We start from the raw sequence: 24,625 nt of genomic DNA, 5'->3' as shown, positions 1-24,625 counted from the left end.
TTGCATAACTCTTTCTATTTTGCTAGTTGTGCTAAATCATCAAGAATTAAAGATAATTTGCAATTAAACTTTCTCAAGGATATTTCATTTATTTTTTTCCCCTTTAAATTGCCAAAGTCCAAAAAAGAAAGGAAATCGTCCCATTTGGTTTAATACCTTTGATCAAGAAGCTAGATCTTGTAATTAGTAAAGGAAAAAAAAAAGCCATGTAAAATAATTTTGAAATAGTAGTTGTTGAAGGAAATTATATCATTAACCAAAAGCAAACACATATATTAATATTAAATCAATCTTACAATTAGTCATTAGGGAAGACAATGATAATAAAACTACTAAAACATATAATAATAATAAAAGAAGAAGAAGCCAATAATGCATACTAGTAGATATTATCAAAACAACATGCAAACACTGATTCACTACCAATTTAAAGAGAAGGGCTCGCTCAAAATGCAGCAACTACAGGTTTTGGAGGGTTAACTAGAAATATATCAAGAAGCTGATCAATTGAAGTGTACTTCAAATCTGGATACAGCTTTGAAGCTTCAAGAATGTCCTCTCCTACTTCAAAATTCATCAAGTCACCCTTCACAAATATAGCATGAAGGATGGAAATCTGTACGTTCTGCGGATATGGAAGGGCTGCAAAAGATTAAAACAACAATAATGATTTAATAAATAACTAAAATTTTTGATATCGGTAATATAAATTTTTATATATGTGGTATGTTGTATCTTATATGACTTTAAAAATTCAATTGAATAAGAAATATATTTATATATATATATATATATGTATTTTTTTTTTGGCTGGAATTGAATAAGAATCTTATGTTCTTTCACTTTACAAGCAACATCATGCTGATGTAACAAATCTTAGTTTATGTAATATATTTTTTTTGTCCTTCAATTAGATTTTTCACATCAGCATGAATATATCTAGGTATTATAAAATGCATAATTAATTTTATTTTGTATATATAGATATCATATATACGAACAATTAATTAAGAATTTTCAGTTTTTATGATTGAAAGCTATTGGAATCGTCTTTATTAGTGTTTCAAAAATTGAAATTTATAAATATATAAAAGGTAATAAAAAAATCTAAATAATTTTAGTATAATGATATGGTAGGAGAATGATTATATAAGATGTTGTATATTAACAAATAAAATATAATTGCATACTTTCAGAGAGCTTGATAATCTCTTGTTCAGAAATATGAACCCTGTTAAAATTCCGACCAATCTTCTTCTCCCAAAGTGAAATCAATTCGAGCTGTGATATGATATTTTTTGGTGGCCTGTAGGTAACAATTCGGTTGCTTGTTCTTGGATCATTTGCTACTTTGATAGTGTACATAGCGATGTCTTCTTCATAATTTAACACCACTAAGTTAAAAATAAAAATAAGAAAATTATATTTGAAGCAAATATCATAATGAGTTTAATTAATATATATATATATATATATATATAAAGGCTTGTTGCTTGTACAAAGATTTTTGATAAATGATCTAAACCTTTAAATTAATCTAATATGAGAGTGAAGATCTATTTTCGAAAAATCCTTTTTAACCCTTCTATATCCAAATGCCATGGATTACCTAATTATCAGATGATTAAAAGGGTTTTTATTATTATTATTATTATTATTTTTAAAATAAATACAAGTTTTTTTTTAAAAATAGATCTCCACTTTTTGATTAGATTAATTTAACGGCCCAAAACATTTATCAAATTATTGGTGAAAATCTAAGTTACAAGAAATGAATCTCATATATATATATATATATATATGTAAAGAAATTCTACAGTATGAACGATCTATACTATATTGTCGTGTGGATTTCAGTATTAACGATGGTTTTTAAAAAAATCGTTGTCAATAGTTATCTCTATATAAAAACTGTTGTTAATACTGAAATACACATGAGAAAAATATGTGGACATTTACATCATAGACAAATTATATATATATATATATATATTTATCTGTATGAAATAAGAATCTAAAAGTATGAAAATGTTTTATGAAAAAACAATAATAATAATACCATTAGCTTTGCCGCTTCCATAAACGTTGATATTGTCTCGAATTTCATGAGGGTTAAGCAAATAATTCACGAAATAAGAAGCAAAACAATTTGCAGAAACAAAAGTGTAAGGAATGCCAGCTTCTTCTGTTGCTCGTCTTATTTTTCTTTTTTTTTCAAGAAATTGTTGAAAAGGAGGCAAGGGATTCACCCTATCCTCTTCACATCCAAAATCTGATGGAAGAAATCTCTGAAAATAATTCATATTTAAATATTATTAATTATGTCAAAAAAATTGTTATTATATAGGCTAGTTGGAGTGAGCTTATGACAACTATTCATTAATAAACAAAAATAATAACACTTTCAAGAAGAAATAAAAATTGAAAAAAAAATTATTTAAATTCAAATTAACTTTTGATCAAGAATAAGACACAAGCTAGAGGGGAAAGGAAAAGATCTAATGAGTGGACGGGACGTCAACCAAACTCGAAACAACACCTTAAAGATTAAAAATAAATTAATCATCTAAGTCCCAAAATAATAAATTATACAAGAAATAAAATATACTGAATTAATATGATATGTATGATTTATGTATATAGTATTAATGATGTGGAGGCTTCAATTAATATAGAATGGAGTGTTTATTTCAGCAAAAGAAAATAAAAATAAAAATGCGGGAGTCTTTAATTATTTGAGTTGTTACAAAGAAGGAGAAAGTGACAACCTTTACATTATCAGCAACTTTGATAGCATCAATGATCTTCAGCTGTTCAAAAACCTGAGGGTATGCCAGTACTGAAATTACCACATCTACTTGTTTAATCAACCTCACCAGCTTCTCATGCTCCTCCAATTCTCCCTGCAGCAAAATGTTCATTTACGCATCAAAGTTTTATTAGAAAAAAAAGGAAGGATCTACTGTATTGTATAGAGTATGATTTGTTGGGAACAAAAGGTGGAAACAAGATGAGGTTTTTTTTTTTTTTTTTTGGTAAAATAAAATATAGTGATGTGTTTAATGTTGAAGATGTCATCTAAATTAATAATTTAAAATTTAAAAATTTATTTGATAAGTGAAACCTTACCATTAGCAAAGTTTTTAAAATAAAAATGAAATTATATTCTTAGTATGTCAAATTTCAATATTATATATATAAATTTATATATGCCTAGTGGCAATGCACATACTGTTGTATGCATACATTATATCTATTTGCTATAAATAAGTGGTAGCCATACTAGGGGCTCTTATATATTCAAAATATTTTGGTCCAAAACTTAATCAAGATACAAATTATATATGATAATGAGAAGTTTTGCACCCATTGAAATGGATGCACCTACATCACACCTCCTATGGTGGTTGCCAAAGCTCCGAATGAACTTGAAATAGGCCATGGCTTAGATGTACCAAATGATAAGGATGTCAATTATTATTGTTATAAAAAAAAAAAAACTTAGTGGTAGTAAATTGATTTATTGGCACATATAACCTATGAAAAAAATCTTCTTCAGCATGGTGGGGGGAGAGAGAGAGAGAGAGAGATTTATACATCAATAGTAGAGACTTCAAACCGAGAGAGAAAGAGGAGGGGGGGGAAGAAAAAGAATTAATTATGCATGGAAAATAGAGACTCCCGTGGCTTGAAACTCATGAAGCAAATCTATCTTAAAAGAAGAGGTTTTTAAGGAGAGAGAGAGAGAGAGAAAGAGTGATTATACATGGATAATAGAGACTCCCATGGCTTGAAACTCATGAAGCAAATCTATCTTAGAAGGAGAGGTCTTTGCGGTGGGAGGCCTTGAGTAAACATATGTTGGATGACCCAAAAATATGCTTGCCTTCACCATGTATTTCCCAAGGTATCCACTTCCCCCAAATATCAAAATCTTGCATTTTCCTTCACTACTTTCCATTTCTGCTCTCTCTCTCTGTCTCTCTCTGTCTCTCTCTCTTTCTCTGTCTTTATGCCCTGGGCATTGATCTCCTCTTATTTGCTCTCTCTCTCTCTCTCTTTCTCTCTCTCTCTCTATATATATATATAGACTTTCTTCGAGGCCTTTATATTTTATGAAAGGCTGTCTATGAAGCTTAGTTTCTGGAAATCGAAATAGCTTCTGAATAGGTTCTGAATCAATAAATGCCACTGGAAACCCATTTTTTTCCATTTGAAAAACAATCTACCATTCCTAGGTTGCAAAGGTAGGCTAACCTATAGCCTTTTAATATTCTTATTAACAAATGAAAGAATGATTAATTTCATCCGTCTGTTTTAAAGTTTGATTCAAATTTTTTAGTTTCAAAAATGTCATTCTCATTCCATTGTTTCATTTATACCTCTGATAGAGATAATGGTTGAAAAGTCTAAAATCTAAAAAATTATGTATAAATCTCAAAAAGTCCACTTAAAATATATTTAAAAAAAAAAAACAACAACTCTGAAAAGAGGAAACCCATCAAATGGACCGTTAAATTAGTTGTGGATGAGTTATTATTATATTTTACTTTTTTTATTTGAAATAATTTTTATTATTTTTTTAATTGTGATTAATGATGGGATCTACATTAACATGCCTAAAGTCCTTTTTTTTTTTTTTTTTTTTTAAATTTTGAGTGAATACCTGTAGGACAGTAGCGATGTGAAATACATATGGGATACAACATAAGAAGGGATGATCATACAAGGTTTTTTATTTAGCTGAGAGATCATACTATGATCATATATATATATTTGATTTTTAGCTGAGAGATCATACAATGTTTTTAGTGGTTTATGAATGAGGATCCTACTTCAGTGTCGGTGCCAGATTTTTCCCATGAATTTTCATAATATGATCTACGTTTTTTTTTTTTGAAAGGAAAAAATTGCAATACACGTTTTTTTGGGTAATAAAAGTGTTCTTTTTTTTTTTTTTTTTTTTTTTTTTTTTTTGGGGGGGGCACAAGGACTACCGCCCTTTTTCTACGGGTAACCTAATGTATTCATTTCCCAACTACCTAATCACTCTTTCATCCCATCAAAATCACTTCTTATCACCAACATTTCTCTCACTTCTTTTTTTGTTTTTTCGAAAGGAACAAATTGTAATACACGTTTTTTGGAGAAGGACTACAACCCTTTTTCTACGGGTAAGCTATTGTATTCATCTACCAGTGCCTATTACTACCTAATCACTCTTTCATCCCATCAAAATAACTTCTTATCCCCAACATTTCTCTCGCTTTTCGACAAGGACTAAAACCCAACAGGCTAGGCTATAGCTAAAAGATAGATTGATGCCCCTATCTAATATACTAAGCTGTCTTGGCTAGTAAGTTAGAAAGCCTTTCGGTCACTCACTGTGCTTTAAAACCCTTTTTGTACACGTTTATAATGTGAAGAGACGATTGGATAGATAAAGCTGTTATTCATGATATATCTCTATCTTACAAGCTTTATGCATAATAGTTTTGATAATATATTATACTTATTTTACATATTCTGGATTAAGAAAGTAATCCGAATTCGATAAGAAGTTACAGTAAAGCCAGTTACTCAGAAGACCCAATTTAGCTTTCTCTAGGTAAGACAAGTTTGACGCTATCATGTAACACATATGAGGTCTGATGATCAGTGCCAGAATAGACATTGTATCGATCCACTATGTTACAATCCATGCTTCTTAAAATGTGAATGTTAAAGGTTTGTAGTAGGTAATATATCCGTATAAATGCAATAAAAACACTGAAAAATTATAAACAAATTTAGTAATGCAATAGTTCTTAATATGCAAGTTCAAATTTATTTTTGAGGGAAGCAGCAGAAGCCATGTTATTCCGCATACGTCCTTCAGACATATCACAAGTTTTTCTTTTTTATTTTATTTTATTTTTTTTTATCATCGAAAGACATAGCACAAGTTTGTATTCAGCAGATAAAACAATTCTGTTCTTTCTTGAGGCAGCCCTACAGAAAGAATATTCAGTCAATTTGATATAGATGGTAGGCTATATGGGTTATCAACCTCAGCTATATTAGTTACTTAAAGGAATACTTAATGAGTATTCGCCAAGATTAACACAACTAAACACAGTTACGACCCTTTTAGTAACCGCTATTAATCGAGATAAGTAACTAGTAGGAAAGGTAAAATTAGAACCACCATGTTTTTCATAAACAAAGCCACCAAAGGATCAAGACAAGTAACTGCAACAGCATAATGAAAAGAATATAAAAGAAGAGAAAAATTGTGTTCTATTAAAATGGTAGACTCCACCTTACCATAATGCTATTGCGAACCAAAGAAAATATCAAAGCAATTATCAGATGCAATTCCCATGTATATGGAGATCATGCAAGAAATTAAAAATTAAACCATGTAAGGACACATAGATACTGTAAAACATCATCCCTGCCCACCCAAATCTATCACCTTTTAAGCATACATAAAAACAAACACCAACTGATAAAGAAAGTGGAAAAAAAAGGGAATCTACTTTGAGATTTTAAATCAAACTGTCGATTGGGTTCTTGAGCCGATAATGGTTAAGAAAAGAGATTATCAAAACTATTATGCATAAAGCTTGTAAGATACAGATATATCATGGATAGCAGCTTTATCCACCCAATCAACTTCACATTATAAATATGTACAAAAAGGGTTGTAGTCCTAGTCGAAAAGTGAGAGACTTGTTGGGGATAAGAAGTGATTTTGATGGGATAAGAGTGACTAAGTAGTAAATCAGGCATTGGTAGATGAATACATTAGAAAGAGCGATTAAGTAGTAAATCAGGCGTTGGGAGATGAATACATTAGGTTACCCGTAGAAAAAGGGTTTTAGTCCTTGTCCCAAAAAAAAGAAAAAAAGAAAAAAAAAACACATTTATTACCCAAAAAAAGGTGTATCATAATTTTTTCTTTTGAAAAAAACGTAAATCATATTATGAAAATTCATGGGAAAAGTCTTAGCACCAACACTGTAGTAGGATCCTCATTCATAAACTACTGAAAAACATAGTATGATCTCTTAGCTTAAAAAAAGGAAAAAAAAGAAAAAAAAAAGAAAAAAGAAAAAAAATGATCATAGTGTGATCTCTTAGCTAAAGAAAAAAACATAGTATGATCATCCTTTCTTATGTTGTTCCATAAGTAGTTCACACCATGACTGTCGAATAGGTATTCAAATTAAAAATAAAAAATAAAAAATAACTTTTAGGTATGTAGATGCAGATCATTAATCACAATTAAAGAAGAATATAATAAAAATTATTTAAAATAAAATAAAATATAATAATAATAACTCATCCACAAATAATTTGATGGTCCATTTGATGGGCTCCCCCTTTACAGTTGTTGTTTTTTTTTTATTTTTATTTTTTGGTTAAATATATTTTAAGTGGATTTTTTGAGATTTATACATATTACATTTTAATATTTTAGATTTTAAACTTTTCAATTAGCATCTATAAGAGGTATATATGAAACAATAAAAAAGAAAAATGATGGAATGATAATGATATTTTTGAAACTAAAATATTTAAATCAAACTTTAAAAGCAACGTGTGTAATCATTCTTTCGTTTGTTAATAAAAATATTGAAAGGCTATATGTTAACATACCTTTGCAACCTAGGAATGGTAGATTTCTTTTCTTTTTTTTAATGGAAAAAAGGGGCCTCTAGTAGTATTCATCGGTTAAGAAGCTATTTTTAGTTCCATGTACCTTGCCAATCCACCTTTTGATCTCATTGGCATTAGGACAAATGATATACAACCTTTGTAACCCCCTTTTGTGATGACCAGTGTGGAGGGGTGCAAAATGCACTGGCAGGCTACTTAGTATTCAATCCTATATCACCATAGTGTGAATTAAGAGATAATTCAAATATAATAATTGTCAATCTCATAAAGTTAAAGTTTTTTCAGAATGGTTGGTTTTAGGGTTAAAGAAAAACTCTAAACTTAAGCATGCTCAAGCGAAAGTAGTCTAAAGATGGATAACCTTTTTGGAACCTCTGAATAAAAAATCTCATATCTAGTACGGTAGCTAAATTGGAAAAAATATCAACAAAGTAATAGGTCTGCTAGTAGAGGTAAGATTTTAAAAATGGTATCAGTGCCTATACCTGACAAGAAGTGTGCTAATGAGGATGCTGAATCCTAAGAGAAGTGGATTGTAACGACTAGTGTGAGCGATTCTAGACACTAGCAGGCTATTTGATGCAGAAGTGTGCCAATGAGGACATTGGACCCCCAAGGGAGGTAGATTGTAACCACTAGTTTAGGCAGGGTCTAGGCACTAGCTGATTACCTGGTGTACAATCCCACATCACTTGGCTGTGGAATAAAGATGGTTCAAATATAATGATACTCACTTTCAAAATGCAAGAACCTTTGTAAAGCAGTTAGTTTTAGGGTTTAAAAGAACTCCAAAGTTAAGAATGCTCGGGCTATAGTAGTCTAAGGATGGATAACCTCCTAAGAAGCTTTGAGCAAAAAATCACATACCTAGTATGGTGGCTAAATTGAGGATAATATCGGTAGAGAGTGACAGGTCTGCTAGAAAGTTGGTTTTTGCGTTCAAAAAAACTCCGAAGTTAAGCATGCTTGGACTAGAGTAGTTTAAATATGAGTAACCTCCTAAGAAGCTTTGAACAAAAAATCTTATATCCAGTGTGGTGGCTAAATTGAGGATAATTGTCAGGACCCGTCCAAAATTCCTCACCGGAATCCTAGACAAGCCCTGATCCAAGGGAAATACCACCGAACCTTCCACTGGAAAATCCGGCAGCACCTCCCCTAAGGGTAGGATTAACCAAAAATTTCCTGCACTGAAAACACACTTCTATAAACATCCCCTTATTCCTTCCACATTACTACAATATATTTCCACAAATTTACAGCACTCCAAATAAATAACAGTAACCCAATGCATAATTAATACATAAATGTCCGAGACAGTATACAAAGCTTCATGAAGTACTATTAAGCATAGAATACAACAAGGATGAAAGAAATATTACAATTGCAATAAATGAAGACAAAGGTACTTCTCGAACTAAGACAGCGATGAAGATCGAGTCCGCTCCGGATGAATATCGACAAAACCTGGTACCTAGAAGAACGGAATTTAAAAATATGAGATGCTAATCATCTTAGTGAGTGACTCTATCTACTGTACAATTATAATACCACGATAATTAAGTAGATAAATAATAATTAATTGGAAATAATATTTTCTCTCAAAACCCTTACGATTCTCTCGGTTGGAAAGGTTCCCCTTTTAAAACACTTTCACAAAATCCTTTATTCGTATTCCCCGAAAACCAAGACATCAATTTATTCGACTAAATATCAAATAAAATATAATAAATCAAGCATTCAAAATTTACAATTAAAAAAAATTAATTTATTGAATAATTATGTAAAGGGAAAATTAAATCAATTTAAAAAATCCCCATTCGAATAAATAATAAAAACAGCATTAATTATATTCTTAATTCCAATACAATTTCAAAATATTTATTTTAAAATCCCAATTCTGAAAATCACTTGATGCACCCACTATATACCAGTGGCGCCAACAGTACCCAGCGTCCCGAGGTATCGCCAGACAGGAGGTTATAGAGAGAAACCGGCATAGGTCGCGTGGCATCCCACCGCGCCGCTGCAAACAGATGTCCCGGCCATGGAGGGCCGGCCTACCCTCATCCGATGGCAAACACAGGACAACCCCATAAATCACCTGCGCGCTACTCACACCCACCTGCGCGCTAATCACATCCATGTGCACACTAATTACATCCATATATACAGAACACCAGTACGTGTATGGTGCATCTAAAAACCATAAAATCCACATATTTATTTTATATCTCAAAATCTCAAATTTTTCATAAACATACCGGGTTTATTCCATCTAATTAAACCCGTAAAGTTTCCACAATTCCTTTATAATCATCACCATAAATTCATCACATAAATGCCATAATTTTCAAATCCACCAGCTCTCAATTTCCACCAATTTAAATATTCAAAATTTTCCAATGGCATAATATTTTTGAAATATGATAAATTAAGTCACATAATATTCCATGGGCATACTTATAAAAATTGAAGCCACCAACTTAAATAAATATTTTCCTTAAAATATTTGAAAATCAAATCATGCCCAAAAATAATATTTAAATCCAAATAAAATTAATTAATTGAAACCACCGTGCTCATGCGTGATAAATACAATTAAATCACAATAAAAATCCGAAATTCATTTCTAACCCAACTTTTCATTTAGCAGCAATAAACAGATGTATACATATAAAATAATATTTTCCCACAATTAAATTCAATTTCCATCACATGAACATAATTCTGCATATCAAATTAATATAAAATAAATATAATTAATCACCCCAAAATAAATTAAAGGTGGGTCACTCACCTGGAGCACACAATTAACCTAAGATCCTCCATGGGATCAATTCCACGACTCACCCGTGCTCCTAGAACAACAACATTACACATCTCAAATAAACTAATATTTTATTCGGATAAATAATACTCGGTACCCGGGGGTCTAACACAAACGTTAACCAAAATTGACAAATTATATGTCTATGGAAAGCTTGTGAGATGAGGATCACATTACAGACCTCCATTGAGCTCAATTCAACCGGCGGTGGCCGGAATTTGGCCGAAAAGCTTCGGCCGAGTTTAAACTTGAGGGATCTCTCAAACGGTGGGGATTTTGGGCAATCTAACCCCAAAAATAGACTCAGAGGGGTCGAAAATGGTGGGATAGAGGTATGGGGTGAGCTGGGTTGGCCTGAAAACACAAGAAAAGAGGAGAGAGAAAATTTCCGGCCGGCGGCTTCTCCGGCCCGATCTGGGCGCGTCCGGTGACTGGTGGCCATGAAATTTTGCGGCCGAGCTCACCTCTGTCCCCCGCTCCGCTCTGGCCGGCGCGTGTAGCAAGGTGGTGGCCAAAAAATGTGCAGCAGGGAGAGAGATGTATCGGCGGGAAGGAGAAAATGAAAAAAGAAGGAGAAGAAGGAAGAAGAAGGCTCGGGGGAGGGGGGCTGGTGTTTTCCCACGTGGGGGAAAAGAGAGAAAAAAGAAAAAAGAAAAGAAAAAGAAAATAAATTAAAAATAATTAAATAATATTATTATATAAAATAACAATAATAAAATAATAGGATATTAAGCATGGTTGACATGTGGCATCTCACCATGGTGACACATGGTCACATTTATTAAGTCACAAGTGGCACATTGTTGCACGTTTAAAAATAATATTAAAATAATACAGTATTTAAAAAACTCTACAGGTTCATAACTTTCAAACCACATGTCCAAATCGGACGTGCCGCTAGTCTACGGACTCGTATCGACGAGTACTTTACAACCATATATGAGTCAAAACTCATTTCCCCATAAATAAAAGGTCAACTTCGGCACCCTTGGACAGTTTGGACCTCAACTTGTTTTACTCATAACTTTCAAACCGTAGCGCCATTTGTTACGTGCTACTAGTCTACGAACTCGTGCCAATGTGTACTTTGTAATGATACCTCAGTCAACCTAGAATTCCATCCGAGTCAAAAAGTCAACTTTTGACTCCTTGGTCAATGGTCAACGGTCAAAGTCAACGATCAACGGTCAACCTCGGTCAAAGTTGAAAAATTTTTATTGTACTTTGGGACGGGGTGTTACAATAATGAGAGTGGCAAGTCTGCCAATAGAAGTAAAATGTTACAAATGGTATCAAAGTTTATACCAAGTCAGAAAAGTACCTAGTTAGACATGTGCTAGCGAAGACGCTGGGTCTTAAAAGGGTGGATTGTGATAACCAGTATGGGTGGGTGCAAGAGGCACTGGTAGGCTATCTAATGTCTAATCCCATATTGTCTGAGTGTGGTATGAGGATGGTTTAAATGTAATGATAGTCACTTTCTAACGCCTAGGCCTTTTTAGAGTAATTGGCTTTAATATTAGAAAGAATTCCAAAGTTAAGTATGTTCGGGAGAGAGTAGTCCAAGAATGAGTGACCTACTAAGAAGTTCTGAACAAAAATATCATACCAAGTGTGCTGGTTACATTGGGAATAATATCATTAGAGATGGACAAGTCTATTGTTGTAGGTGGGGTCTTACAAATGATATTACAACTTGTACTTAACTATACTTAGTTGGAAGTGTGCTAGCTAGAAAGGTAGGCCTCAAAGGGGGTAGATTGTAATAACCAGTGTGGGAGGGTACAAAAGGCACTAGTAGGCTACCTGGTATCTAATCCCACATCGCCTGAGTGTGAATCAGGGGATGGTTCAAATGTAATGATAGTTACTCTTATAACACCATGGTCTTTGTAGAGCAGTTGATTTCAGAGTTAGAAAGAATTTTGAAGTTAAGTATTCTCAAGCGATAATAGTCCAAAGATAGGAGACTTCTTGAGAAGCTCTAAATAAAAAACCTATAGCGAAAATAGTGGCAAGAATAGTGGCTAAACTGGGAAATAATATCAGCTGCTGAAAGTAGTCTAAAGATAGGAGACCTCTTCAGAAGCTCTGAATAAAAAAACCCAATAGCGAAAGTAGTGGCTTGAGGGATAATATCCGCAGAGAGTGATAGGTTCATCGGTGAAGGAGAGTTTTTACTCCTTCCCTCACCTATGATTTGACCATGATGGAGTACACTTGAGATGCACATGAGGTTTGTCAAAAATTGAACTCACAATCTTAAACTTGCTAAGTGATGAATTAATTGGCTTCCTACCCCTTGCTCCACCCTTTCGGGTGCAAGTGTAACACCCCGTCCCAAAGTACAACGGAAATTTTCCAACTTTGACCGAGATTGACCGTTGATCGTTGACTTTGATCGTTGACCATTGACCAAGGGGTCAAAATTTGACTTTTTGACTCGGATAGAATTCTAGGTTGACTGAGATACCGTTACGAAGTACACATTGGCACGCGTTCGTAGACTAGTAGCACGTCGAAAAGAGAGCTACGGTTTGAAAGTTATGAGTAAAACAAGTTGAGGTCCAAACTGTCCAAGGGTGCCGGAGTTGACTTTTTATTTATGGGGAAATGAGTTTTGACTCATACATGGTTGTAAAGTGCTTGTCGATACGAGTCCGTAGACTAGCGGCACGTCCGATTTGGACATGTGGTTTGAAAGTTATGGACTTGTAGAGTTTTTCAAACACTGTATTATTTTAATATTATTTTTAAACGTGTAACAATGTGCCACGTGTGACTTAATAAATGTGACCATGTGTCACCATGGTGAGATGCCACATGTCAACCATGCTTAATATCGTATTATTTTATTATTTTTATTTTATATAATAATATTATTTTAAATATTATTTAATTATTTTTAATTTCTTTTCTTTTTCTTTTCTTTTTTCTTTTTTTTTTCTCTTTTCCCCCACGTGGGAAAACACCATCCCCCCTCCCCGAGCCTTCTTCTTCCTTCTTTTCCTTCTTTCTTCATTTTCTCCTTCCCGCCGATACATCTCTCTCCCTGCTGCACATTTTCCGGCCACCACCTTTCTACACGTGCTAGCCAGAGAGGAGCGGGGGACGGAGGCGAGCTCGGCTGCAAAATTTCACGGCCACCAGTCGCCGAATGCGCCCAGATCGGGCCGGAGAAGCCACCGGCCAGAAATTTTCTCTCTCCTCTTTTCTTGTGTTTTCCGGCCAACCCAGCTCACCCCATACCTCTATCCCATCATTTTTGACCCCTCTGAGTCCATTTCCGGGGTTAGATTGCCCAAAATCCCCACCGTTTGAGAGATCCCTCAAGTTTAAACTCGATCAAAGCTTTCCGGCTAAATTTTGGCCACCGTCGGTTGAATTGAGTTTAATGGAGGTCGGTAATGTGATCCTCATCTCACAAGCTTTCCATAGACATATAATTTGTCAATTTTGGTTAACGTTTGTGTTAGACCCCCACCGAGTATTATTTATCCGAATAAAATATTAATTTATTTGAGATGTGTAATGTTGTTGTTCTAGGAGCACGGGTGAGTCGTGGAATTGATCCCATGGAGGATCTTAGGTTAATTGCGTGCTCCAGGCGAGTGACCCACCTTTAATTTATTTTGGGGTGATTAATTATATTTATTTTATATTAATTTGATATCCAGAATTATGTTCATGTGGAGGAAATTGAATTTAATTGTGGGAAAAATATTATTTTATATGTATACATCTGTTTATTGCTGCTAAATGAAAAGTTGGGTTAGAAATGAATTTCGGATTTTTATTGTGATTTAATTGTATTTATCATGCATGAGCACGGTGGTTTCAATTATTAATTTTATTTGGATTTAAATATTATTTTTGGGCATGATTTGATTTTCAAATATTTCAAGGAAAATATTTGTTTAAGTTGGTGGCTTCAATTTTTATAAGTATGCCCATGGAATATTATGTGACTTAATTTATCATATTTCAAAAATATTATGCCATTGGAAAATTTTGAATATTTAAATTGGTGGAAATTGAGAGCTGGTGGATTTGAAAATTATGGCATTTATGTGATGAATTTATGGCGATGATTATAACGGAATTGTGGAAAATTTACGGGTTTAATTGGATGGAATAAACCCGGTATGTTTATGGAAAATATGAGATTTTGAGATATAAAATAAATATGTGGATTTTATGATTTTTAGATGCACCATACATGTACTGGTGTTCTGTATATATGGATGTGATTAGTGCGCACATGGATGTGATTAGCGCGCAGGTGGGTGTGAGTAACGTGCAGGTGATTTATGGGGTTGTCCTGTGTTTGTCATCGGATGAGGGTAGGCCGCCCCTCCATGGTCGGGACACCTGTTTGCAGCGGCGCGGTGGGACGCCACGCGATCGTATGCCGGTTTCTATCTATAACCTCCTGTCTGGCGGTACCTCGGGACGCTGGGTACTGTTGGCGCCACTGGTATATAGTGGATGCATCAAGTGATTTTCAGAACTGGGATTTTAAAATAAATATTTTGAAATTGTATTGGAATTAAGAATATAATTAATGCTGTTTTTATTATTTATTCGAATGGGGATTTTTTAAATTGATTTAATTTTCCCTTTACTTAATTATTCAATAAATTAATTTCTTTTAATTGTAAATTTTGAATGCTTGATTTATTATATTTTATTTGATATTTAGTCGAATAAATTGATGTCTTGGTTTTCGGGGAATACGAATAAAGGATTTTGTGAAAGTGTTTTAAAAGGGGAACCTTTCCAACCGAGAGAATCGTAAGGGTTTGGAGAGAAAATATTATTTCCAATTAATTATTATTTATCTACTTAAGTATCGTGGTATTATAATTGTACAGTAGATAGAGTCACTCACTAAGATGATTAGCATCTCATATTTTAAAATTTCATTCCTCTAGGTACCAGGTTTTGTCGATATTCATCCGGAGCGGACTTGATCTTCATCGTTGTCTTAGTTTGAGAAGTACCTTTGTCTTCATTTATTGCAATTGTAATATTTCTTTCATCCTTGTTGTATTCTATGCTTAATAGTACTTCATGAAACTCTGTATACTGTCTCGGACATTTATGTATTAATTATGCACTGGGTTACTGTTATTCATTTGGAGTGTTGTAAATTTGTGAAAATATATTGTAGTAATGTGGGAGGAATAAGGGGATGTTTATAGAAGTGTGTTTTTAGTGCAGGAAATTTTTGGTTAGTCCTACCCTTAGGGGAAATGCTGCCGGATTTTCCAATGGAAGGTTCGGTGGTATTTCCCTGGGATCAGGGCTTGTCTAGGGTTCCGGTGACGAATTTTGGATGGATCCTGACAGCAAGTAAACTTTGCAATCTACATAAATAATTTTGCAGGTATAATTAAACTTCTAACTTAAATGATAGGGAATTTGAACCTTTAAAGTTTTGGTCAAATAAATTCCAAACTCCTTACATTTTTTTTTTTTGAAGCTTCCTAATCTATTTGCTGGCACCTCCTAGATCTTCCATAGTCTTTTTATTTTTGTTTTCTTTTTTGGGTAAAAAATAACCATGGGATAGTATTTATTTAACGCCTAAATGATACTTGTCAAAAACCTTGTCAAATACATTAACATATGGTAGCAATCTTATCAGGATCTGTTCAAAATTCCTCACCGGAACCCTAGATAAGCCCTGATCCCAAGAAAACCCTACCGGATCCTCCAATGGAAAATCCGGTAGAACCTCCCCCAAGGGTTGGACTTAGCACAAACTTCCTGCACTGAAAATACACTTCTATATACACCACCTTATTCCTCCCACCTTACTACAATTTAATTCCACAAATTTGCAGCACTTCAAATAAAAAACAGAAAATCAGTGCATAACTAATAAATAAATATCCAAGACAGTATACAGAGCTTTATCGAGATACAATTAAACATGAAATTTATTACAACAAAGGATAAAGGAAACAATACACGATAGTGAAGAAAAGTAAGTAAGGCTCCTTGAACTTTCAGCAGCGAACAAGTCATCGAACTCGCCTCCGGATGATCAATGTCTACTAACCTAGATCTAGGGGAATGGAATTTAAAAACATGATATGCTAATCATCTCAGTGAGTGACCCTAACTACGACACAATCATAATAATAATAATAATAATAATAATAATAATAATATAACGATAAAATGAACTTGATTAATTAATAATAAATAATCAAGTAAATAATAAGTAGTTGAAATATTGCTTTCTCTCGAAACTCTCACAGTTCACTTAGTTGGAAAAATTTCTCTTTTAAAACATTTTCACAAAACCCAATAATTGTAACCCAAAAATCAAGGAATAATTAATTAAATAAATTATAAATAAAATACATTAAATTAAAGATCTAGAATGTATAATAAGAAACAAGAATAATTTTAATAACAATTATTAAATTGTACACAAAATATCATAAATAAAATAAGCAAAATCACAATAAAATTTATATTAAAAATAGTTAAGGAAATATCAAATTAAGCGAAATGTAGTAATTTAGAATGCACATAAATACAAATATTAATTTAGAACTAAATATATACATTGAAATATTTTAAAAATCTAATAATTAAATTTAGAATAAGACATCACTAGATAAAATAAATAAAATCATAAATAAACTTGTATTAAAGAAATTTGGCATAAAACAAAAATAAACTCAATATATAAATTACAAATTTTATTATTTAAATCAATGAAATAATCAAAAAAACATTTTAATAGATTTTAAACTTCAATTTAAAATAGATAAAGGAATACAATGAAATTCATGTTAAAATCTCAAAATTTAAATAAATAATATCAGCATGGTAAAATAAAATTCTAAAACACCAGTTTAAAATAATTGATAAAAACATGAATAAATACATTTTAGAAAATATTTGTTTGAAATAAGCAATAAAACAAAAATTAAATACGTTTAATTTTAAATACGATTTTAAAGCATCTTGGTTTGAAGTTCGTGTCGAGAAAATAACTTGACGCACCACACTATATACCAGTGATATCCTATGATACCCAGCGTCCCGAGCACCATTTGGCGGGGGGTTAAAGAGAGAACTTGCACACGGTCGCTTCGGCGTCCCGACAGCGCCGCTACTTAACCCGTCATCCCGGCCATGGAGGGGGGCGGCTTATGTGCACTATATAAAACTTGTCTGCCCTCGGTCCGATGGCAACTCACGGACGATATTACAATTTGCGCGCTCATCCACATATACAGTATAGAACACCAGCACTGTATGAGTTCATCTAAACTCAATTACTAAATTTATTAAAATACCAAGTTTTTCCAAAATTCACCGTGGGAATTATACAATTTTTCAAATTCACAATCCTACATTTTTCTTTAATCCTCATAATAAATTCATCACTTTAAAATCCATCAATTTCAGATCCATCCATTTAAATATAACAATTTTCAACACCATGAAAACCTGATCCATAAATAATTAAACGTATAAATACGGATTTTGAACTCAATACTTTAATACAATTATTTTTCTCAAAATCTTAAAATCAATTTATATCAAAATCACATAAATTTCATATTTGCTTAACTCCACATAAGTACATTTATTATACTCAATTAATTCCATAATATAAATTTAACAATAATCGATCATAATTAAATCCATAACTTGTTTAAAACCAAATATATGAATTCCATGCAATATATGCTTAAATCAATAAACTTTTGCCATCATAAATTCAAAAATAAATTTAATAACAATTTAAAACATAGTTTATTTAAGAACCCAAAATATAATTTTTGATGCAATACATGCACTAAGTCAACATAAATCATCATCATAAGCTCAAATAACAATCTCTTCAATACTAAACATATGTAGCACATTTTTCATAAATTCAATTAGTACCATATATATATATATATATATATATATTTTCACAATCCCAAAATATAGTTCAGTGACATTACATATATTAATTAATCATAATTTGGTATTATAAATTTTAAATATCAATTCCTCTCAATATCAACATATTTATTTTTCATAATTTCAAATAACACAAAATATATATATTTTTAATAGTCCCCAAAATAGTTTTGAAGGTGGGTCATTCACCTCGAGCACGCAATTATACCAAAATCCTCCATAGGATCAATTCCATAATTCACACGTGCTCCTAAAGCATCAACAATACACAAACCGATTAAAATAATATTTTAATCGGATAAATTATACACAGTTATCCGGAGGATTTAACACAAACGTTAACCAAAATTTACAAATGAGGTGCCTATAGAAAACTAATAAGATGAGAAACACATTTCTAACCTCCATTGACCACAAACCTGCTGGTCGTGGCCGAAATTTTTCCAGGAAGCTTCGGTTGAGCTCCTCCTCCGCATATCTCACAATGCGTTTCGAAATTGAACAAATGGAGGCCATTTTTTAGATCACAGGCCCTAAAATAGGGGGGATAAAGTATAAATTTAGACTGGGTATGTCGGAAAACGGCGAAATCGTCGGAAATGGAATTTGCACCGCCGCCGGCTTTACCCGCCAATCTGGCGCGTCGCCGATTAGCCAGCCACCAAACTTCGCAGCCAAGCTCACCGGCGATTGGGTTTCGACAGTGGCCGGCGCGTGTGGCCTTCTAGCGGTCGAAAATGGAGAAAGCAAGGTGGGGCCGAGAGGGAGGAGGAGAGAAGGAAGAAGAAGAAGAAAAAGCTCGTGGGGCATTTCCCGACATGGGGAAGAAAAAGAAAATAATAAATATATAGAAAATAATAATATAATATAAAATAATGTAGTATTTAATCATGGCTGACATGTGGCATTTCCTTGTCGTGACACATGGCACATTTCATAATGTTACACATGGCGCAAACGGTTCACACGTTTAAAAATAATATTAAAATAATATAGTATTTGAAAAAAATTTGCAGGTCCATAACGTTTCACCGAAATGTCGAAATCAAGCATGCTGCTAGTCTATGGACTCGTATCAATGAGTACTTCACAACCGTATATGAGTCAAAGTTAATTTCTATAACAATAAAAAGTCAACTTCGGCACCCTCGGACAATTTGAATCTCCACTTGTTTTGCCCATAACTTTCAAACTGTAACTCCGTTTTCATCATGGTACTAGTCTACGAAATCGGATCGATGCGTACTTCGCGACTGTGCCTCGGTCAACCTAGAATTCTTGCCGAGTCAAAAGTCAAAGTTTAACCCTTCTTGATCAACGACGATCAAACCCGATTAACTTTGATTAACTTGATAAATTTCAGGCATATTTCGGGGCGGGGTGTTACAAATCTTATATATTTTTAGCTAAACAATATTAACAGAGTGGTTAAAATGTTAATAAAAGAATAATATATCTAGTATATATCTTTTTTGGTCCATACTAAATCCCTTTGTTATTGTGTTTTTGAAATTTCAAAGTCAAATTCTATCCTCAATTTTAAAAAAAGAATATATTTCATTTCATTTCATTTATGTGATGTAATCTTAATTTTATTTTGAAAATTTTTTATTTAAATAATTTCAAATAGATCCAAATAAATTTACTAATTTGATATTGAGGAAAAAATTCAAATTAAAACAAGTGGTCTATATTAATTATTAACAATAATTGCTATGTGTATCAAAATATTTACCAAAACTATTTAGGAAATGACATATGTTAATATATTATTAGTTAACATATCATTACAACCTAGATATAGAAAAGTAAATTTTTAAATAAATAAGTGAATAAAAAAATAAATCAATTAAATATTTTCATGTCATTTGCCACATAATTTAATAAATAAATTTGATAAATAGTTTAGTAATTCTAACATTATTAAATAACTAAATACAAGAATATTTTCAAGTTATTTTAAATATGTAAAAATCTATTTTCAAAAACTAAGCCTCATAGAAAGCCCTTCATAATATATTAGGGGAAAAAGAAAAAGTCTCGAAGAAAGTCAATACATATATATATATATATATAGAGAGAGAGAGAGAGAGAGAGAGAGAGCAAATAAAAGGAGATCAATGCCCAGGGCATAAATAATAATAATAATAATAATAATAATAATAAAGCAGAAATGGGAAGTAATGAAGGAAAATACAAGATTTTGATATTTGGGGGAAATGGATACTTTGGGAGACAGATGGTAAAGGCAAGCATATTATTGGGTCATCCAATATATGTTCATTCTAACAGCTGCATATTGTAATTAGTTATTATTTGTAATATTTAGTTTAGCTACTGACGTTTATTTGTTGTAATTGTTAATGCATAGCCCATGTGTATAGTTCAGTTAGTCTTATCTCTTTTTAATACATCATGTATTTATGCACCAGTTAATCAATGAATGATATAAGCTTTTCCAACATCTTTCTACGTTTATATGGTATCAGGGCATAAATACTCAAACGAGTTCTTTTTTTTTCTTTTTTTTCTTTTCTTTTTTTTTTTCAATGGCCTCATCTTCGGTTACATCTTCTTCTCCCTCTCGTGCTTTGAGTAATGATCCAATCTTTGCCAATCGAACCCTTGTTGTCATTAATGCGGCAACTCAAGCCCCACTCAAATTGACAAAGAACACATACTTTTCTTGGAAGAAATAGTTTGATGCTCTTTTTATTAGGTACGATCTGTACGACTTAATTAATAGAACTCTCCCAAGTCAATCACCAATATTGTCTGACACTACCAAGTCTTCAAATCCATATATTATTTTGGATTCGTCAAGCTTCCCTCCTTTCTCAATGCCAAATTTGCTTCCCTTCATCAAGATGTTACTCACTTTGTTTTAGATGCTGAAACACCATGCAAAGCTTGGCAAAAATTGGCCTTTAACTTTCATTAAACCCTCTCGTTCCTATTTGATGTGTCTCCGTGAATGACTTATATGGTCTCAAGGCTCAAGATCAATGTATGATTACCTTCATGATGTTAAGGGGGTAGTGGATGAGCTCACCTTTATCGACAATGTTGTTACCAATGATGAATTGGTGATATACATTCTCAACATTCTTTCCTCTGACTTTGAGAATATCTCAGCTACGTTTCGTACGAGGGACATGTTAATTTCCTTTGAGGAGATCTATGAAAAACTCATGGAACATGCAAACTATAAGAATCAAATTCACCCAAAACCAAAAGATCATGCTTTAACTGTCCATGCAGCAGGGCTCTCAATCTATGCCTCCCTAATATCATTTCTTGGGTAATAATTTCCCCACTGTCTCGCAAGGCTTCTACTTTGTCATCCCCATCTAGCATTAATTAGCACTCTCGTTCTTTCACTCCATCTAATATGTACAAGGGACATTTCCAACTTTGTTCCATTTAAGGCCACTCTGCTCTATTTTGTTCCTACTCTGAAAATAGTGGACATGTACATCATAAATTCAACAATAACTTCCTAGGGCTCCTCCTCCTCTGCAGGCCATCATTCTGGGTCTATTCTTAGGCCTCTCTAACTATACCACCTAATACCACTCCTTGCCTCTAGACTCGAGTGCCTCCATCATGTCTCAACAGATCTGCATAATTTATCCCTGCATCTTAAGTGTGACAACATTGATGAGATAACAGTGGGCAGTGGTACTAAACTTCTAATAACTCATATTAGTTTCTCAAAATTGAACTCTCCATCTTGTCCGTTTCTTCTTATTGATGTTCTTTATGTTCCACAAATGAAAAGAAATCTTCTTTCAATTTCTAAATTTTGTCGTTCTAACAATACCTCAATTGAATTCTTGCCCACTTATTATTTTGTGAAAGATCTTTGGACAAGGTTCGGTGTTGCTTAAGAGTCCCCTTAATGGTTATACTTATGAATGGCCACCACATCCACTATCATCCCATAATTCCCATTCTGTCTTTTCCACAATGAACACAAGCCTTCAAGATTGGTATCAAAGGCTTGGTCACCCATCAGACATTATTCTTCATCAGATTGTTAATCACTATTCGATTCCTATTTCTATTAATAAAAAATTTTATTATGACCCTTCTAGGAGGAATAAATCCCATAGACTTCTTCTTGGTAATTTTTCTTTGTCCAGCTCACAGCCCCTACAACTAGTTTATTTAGATGTACGGGGCCCAGCATCATTAAAATCTCATGCTGGCTATTCTTTTATGTCAATTTTGTGAATCACTTCTCTAAGTATGTATGGATTTATCCAATAAAATAGAATGTATGGATTTTTCCTATAAAACATAAATGGGATGTTACTTCTTGTTTATTACTTTTAAAAATACTATTGAAAGTTTTTACCTGTTATTTCATTTTATTCTAACAATGGTGGCTAATTTCTGAAATTAAAAAATTACTTTCATTCAACAACATGGAATAAATCATTTTTTTACCACTCCACACACACCACAGCAAAATGGATGTGTCGAACAACTACATTGACAGATCCGTGAAATAGGACTCACTTTGTTGTCACAAGCTAGTCTCTCTTAAAAATTTAGGTCCTATGCCTTTTTCACAACTTTTTATTTAATTTATCGCTTAATTATACGCATTTAGGGCAACAAATCTCCTTTTGAAATTTTATTCCAAAAACCACCAAATTTTAATTTTTTTTTTAAAATTTGAATGTTTATTTATCCTTGGTCAAAGCCTTACACTAGTAAATTGAAATCTTTACCTCATCCTTGTGTTAATCGTTAAGTTCTCAGAGTGGCTTTGCATGTTTTGCTCCTGTCCAAGATCATATTTATCCTTCCATGCACATTTCTTTAGTTGAAAGAGTCTTTCCCTTTCAAAATCCTTCCTTGTCAGGACTCGTTTAAGATCCCTTCCTTAAACCCTAGTTAAGCCCTGATTCCAGAGAAATCCAACCGCACCGTCCTAGGAAAAATCCAACAGCATCTTTCCTAAAGGTGGAGCATGTCCCATAAATTACCTGCACAAAAACACATTCCTATATCGTATCATCTTATCCATCCCTCCTTACTACAAATAATTCCACAATTGACAGCACTTCAATAACAAAATATAAATATAGCTATATATATATATATAAAATAATTTTAAAACACAAAATACCTTTAATTATTCACATTTGCCCATACCACCCACTTAGTGTCGTATATTTCCAATACATTTCAAATATCATTTTACAACGCACCAATGTATAATATAGATAGGAGGGAAATAATACAACAACAATAATAATATTATTAATAACAATAATAGCGCATCTTGCTCGCATGGTACCACACTTGCCCGAAGGCTTACATACTTGCCCGAAGCTTTCATACTTGTTCGAAGACTTACATACTTGCCCAAAGGCTTATATATTTGCTCAAAGGCTTCATAATAATAATGATGATAATATTAATAATAATAATGATAATGATAATAATAATAATTAATAATAACGAAAACAATAATAGTCAAATAAATAAATAATAATAATAATAATAATAACAAATATTAATTATAATGATCTTTACAATTGATTATAACAACTACGATAATAATTGATAACAATTTTATTGGTAAACACATTGTTAATAATAGATAAATAAAAAATAGTAACAACAATAATTATAATAATGATAATGAAGATAATAATAATAATAATTGTCAATAATGAAAATAGTAATAATTATAATAAATAATAGTAACGAACACAACAACAATAATGATAGAAACGAAAGTATTAATAATGATGACGTAAAGGGTTGTAATCATGATAATAATAATGACCGCTAGAAATGATGATAATAATTAATAAATAAATAAACAACAACAACAACAACAACAACAATAATAATAGTAATAATAGTAATAAGCAACCATGTTAAAAACAACAACAACAACAACAACAACAATAATAATAACAATATTAATAACATCAATAATATTAATAATAGTAATAATAATAAAAGTAATAAGGATAATATTAAGAAATTAATTTATGAATAAATAATAGTAATAACAAGAAAGCAATTAAGTATAATATTAGAAAAATCATATCAAAAATGGATAAGATGACATAAGATAAATAATATTTTAAAATTCCTAACATATTACGAAATATACACACTCGTATCAGAGATACATACGATACCATCTAACATACTACGCAA

The 24,625-nt window shown here is 32.3% G+C and overlaps 1 protein-coding gene across 3 annotated transcripts; it reads right to left on the bottom strand.

Annotated features, from left to right (window-relative positions):
- Window positions 1-252: 252 nt before the first annotated feature.
- Window positions 253-4,948, bottom strand: LOC107421492 (eugenol synthase 1). 3 transcript variants are annotated; one of them, XM_048475275.2, is made up of 5 exons: window positions 3,767-4,948; window positions 2,769-2,903; window positions 2,060-2,288; window positions 1,191-1,373; window positions 253-642 (listed from the first exon to the last, which is right to left on the bottom strand). In XM_048475275.2, the coding sequence occupies exons 1-5, from the start codon at window positions 4,211-4,213 to the stop codon at window positions 446-448; spliced, it is 1,191 nt and encodes a 396-aa protein (XP_048331232.2). In that variant the 5' UTR covers window positions 4,214-4,948; the 3' UTR covers window positions 253-445. The 3 variants fall into 3 exon arrangements, with proteins under 3 accessions (XP_048331232.2, XP_048331231.2, XP_048331230.2); XM_048475274.2 differs by having other exon boundaries at window positions 1,191-1,376; window positions 3,767-4,947; XM_048475273.2 differs by having other exon boundaries at window positions 1,191-1,394; window positions 3,767-4,943.
- Between the last annotated feature and the right edge of the window lie 19,677 nt (window positions 4,949-24,625).

Source organism: Ziziphus jujuba, chromosome 5, assembly GCF_031755915.1.
Source record: "Ziziphus jujuba cultivar Dongzao chromosome 5, ASM3175591v1".
Lineage (NCBI taxonomy): Eukaryota > Viridiplantae > Streptophyta > Magnoliopsida > Rosales > Rhamnaceae > Ziziphus > Ziziphus jujuba.
Note: the sequence above shows the minus strand (reverse complement) of the source record. Positions and strands in the feature narration are given on the sequence as shown.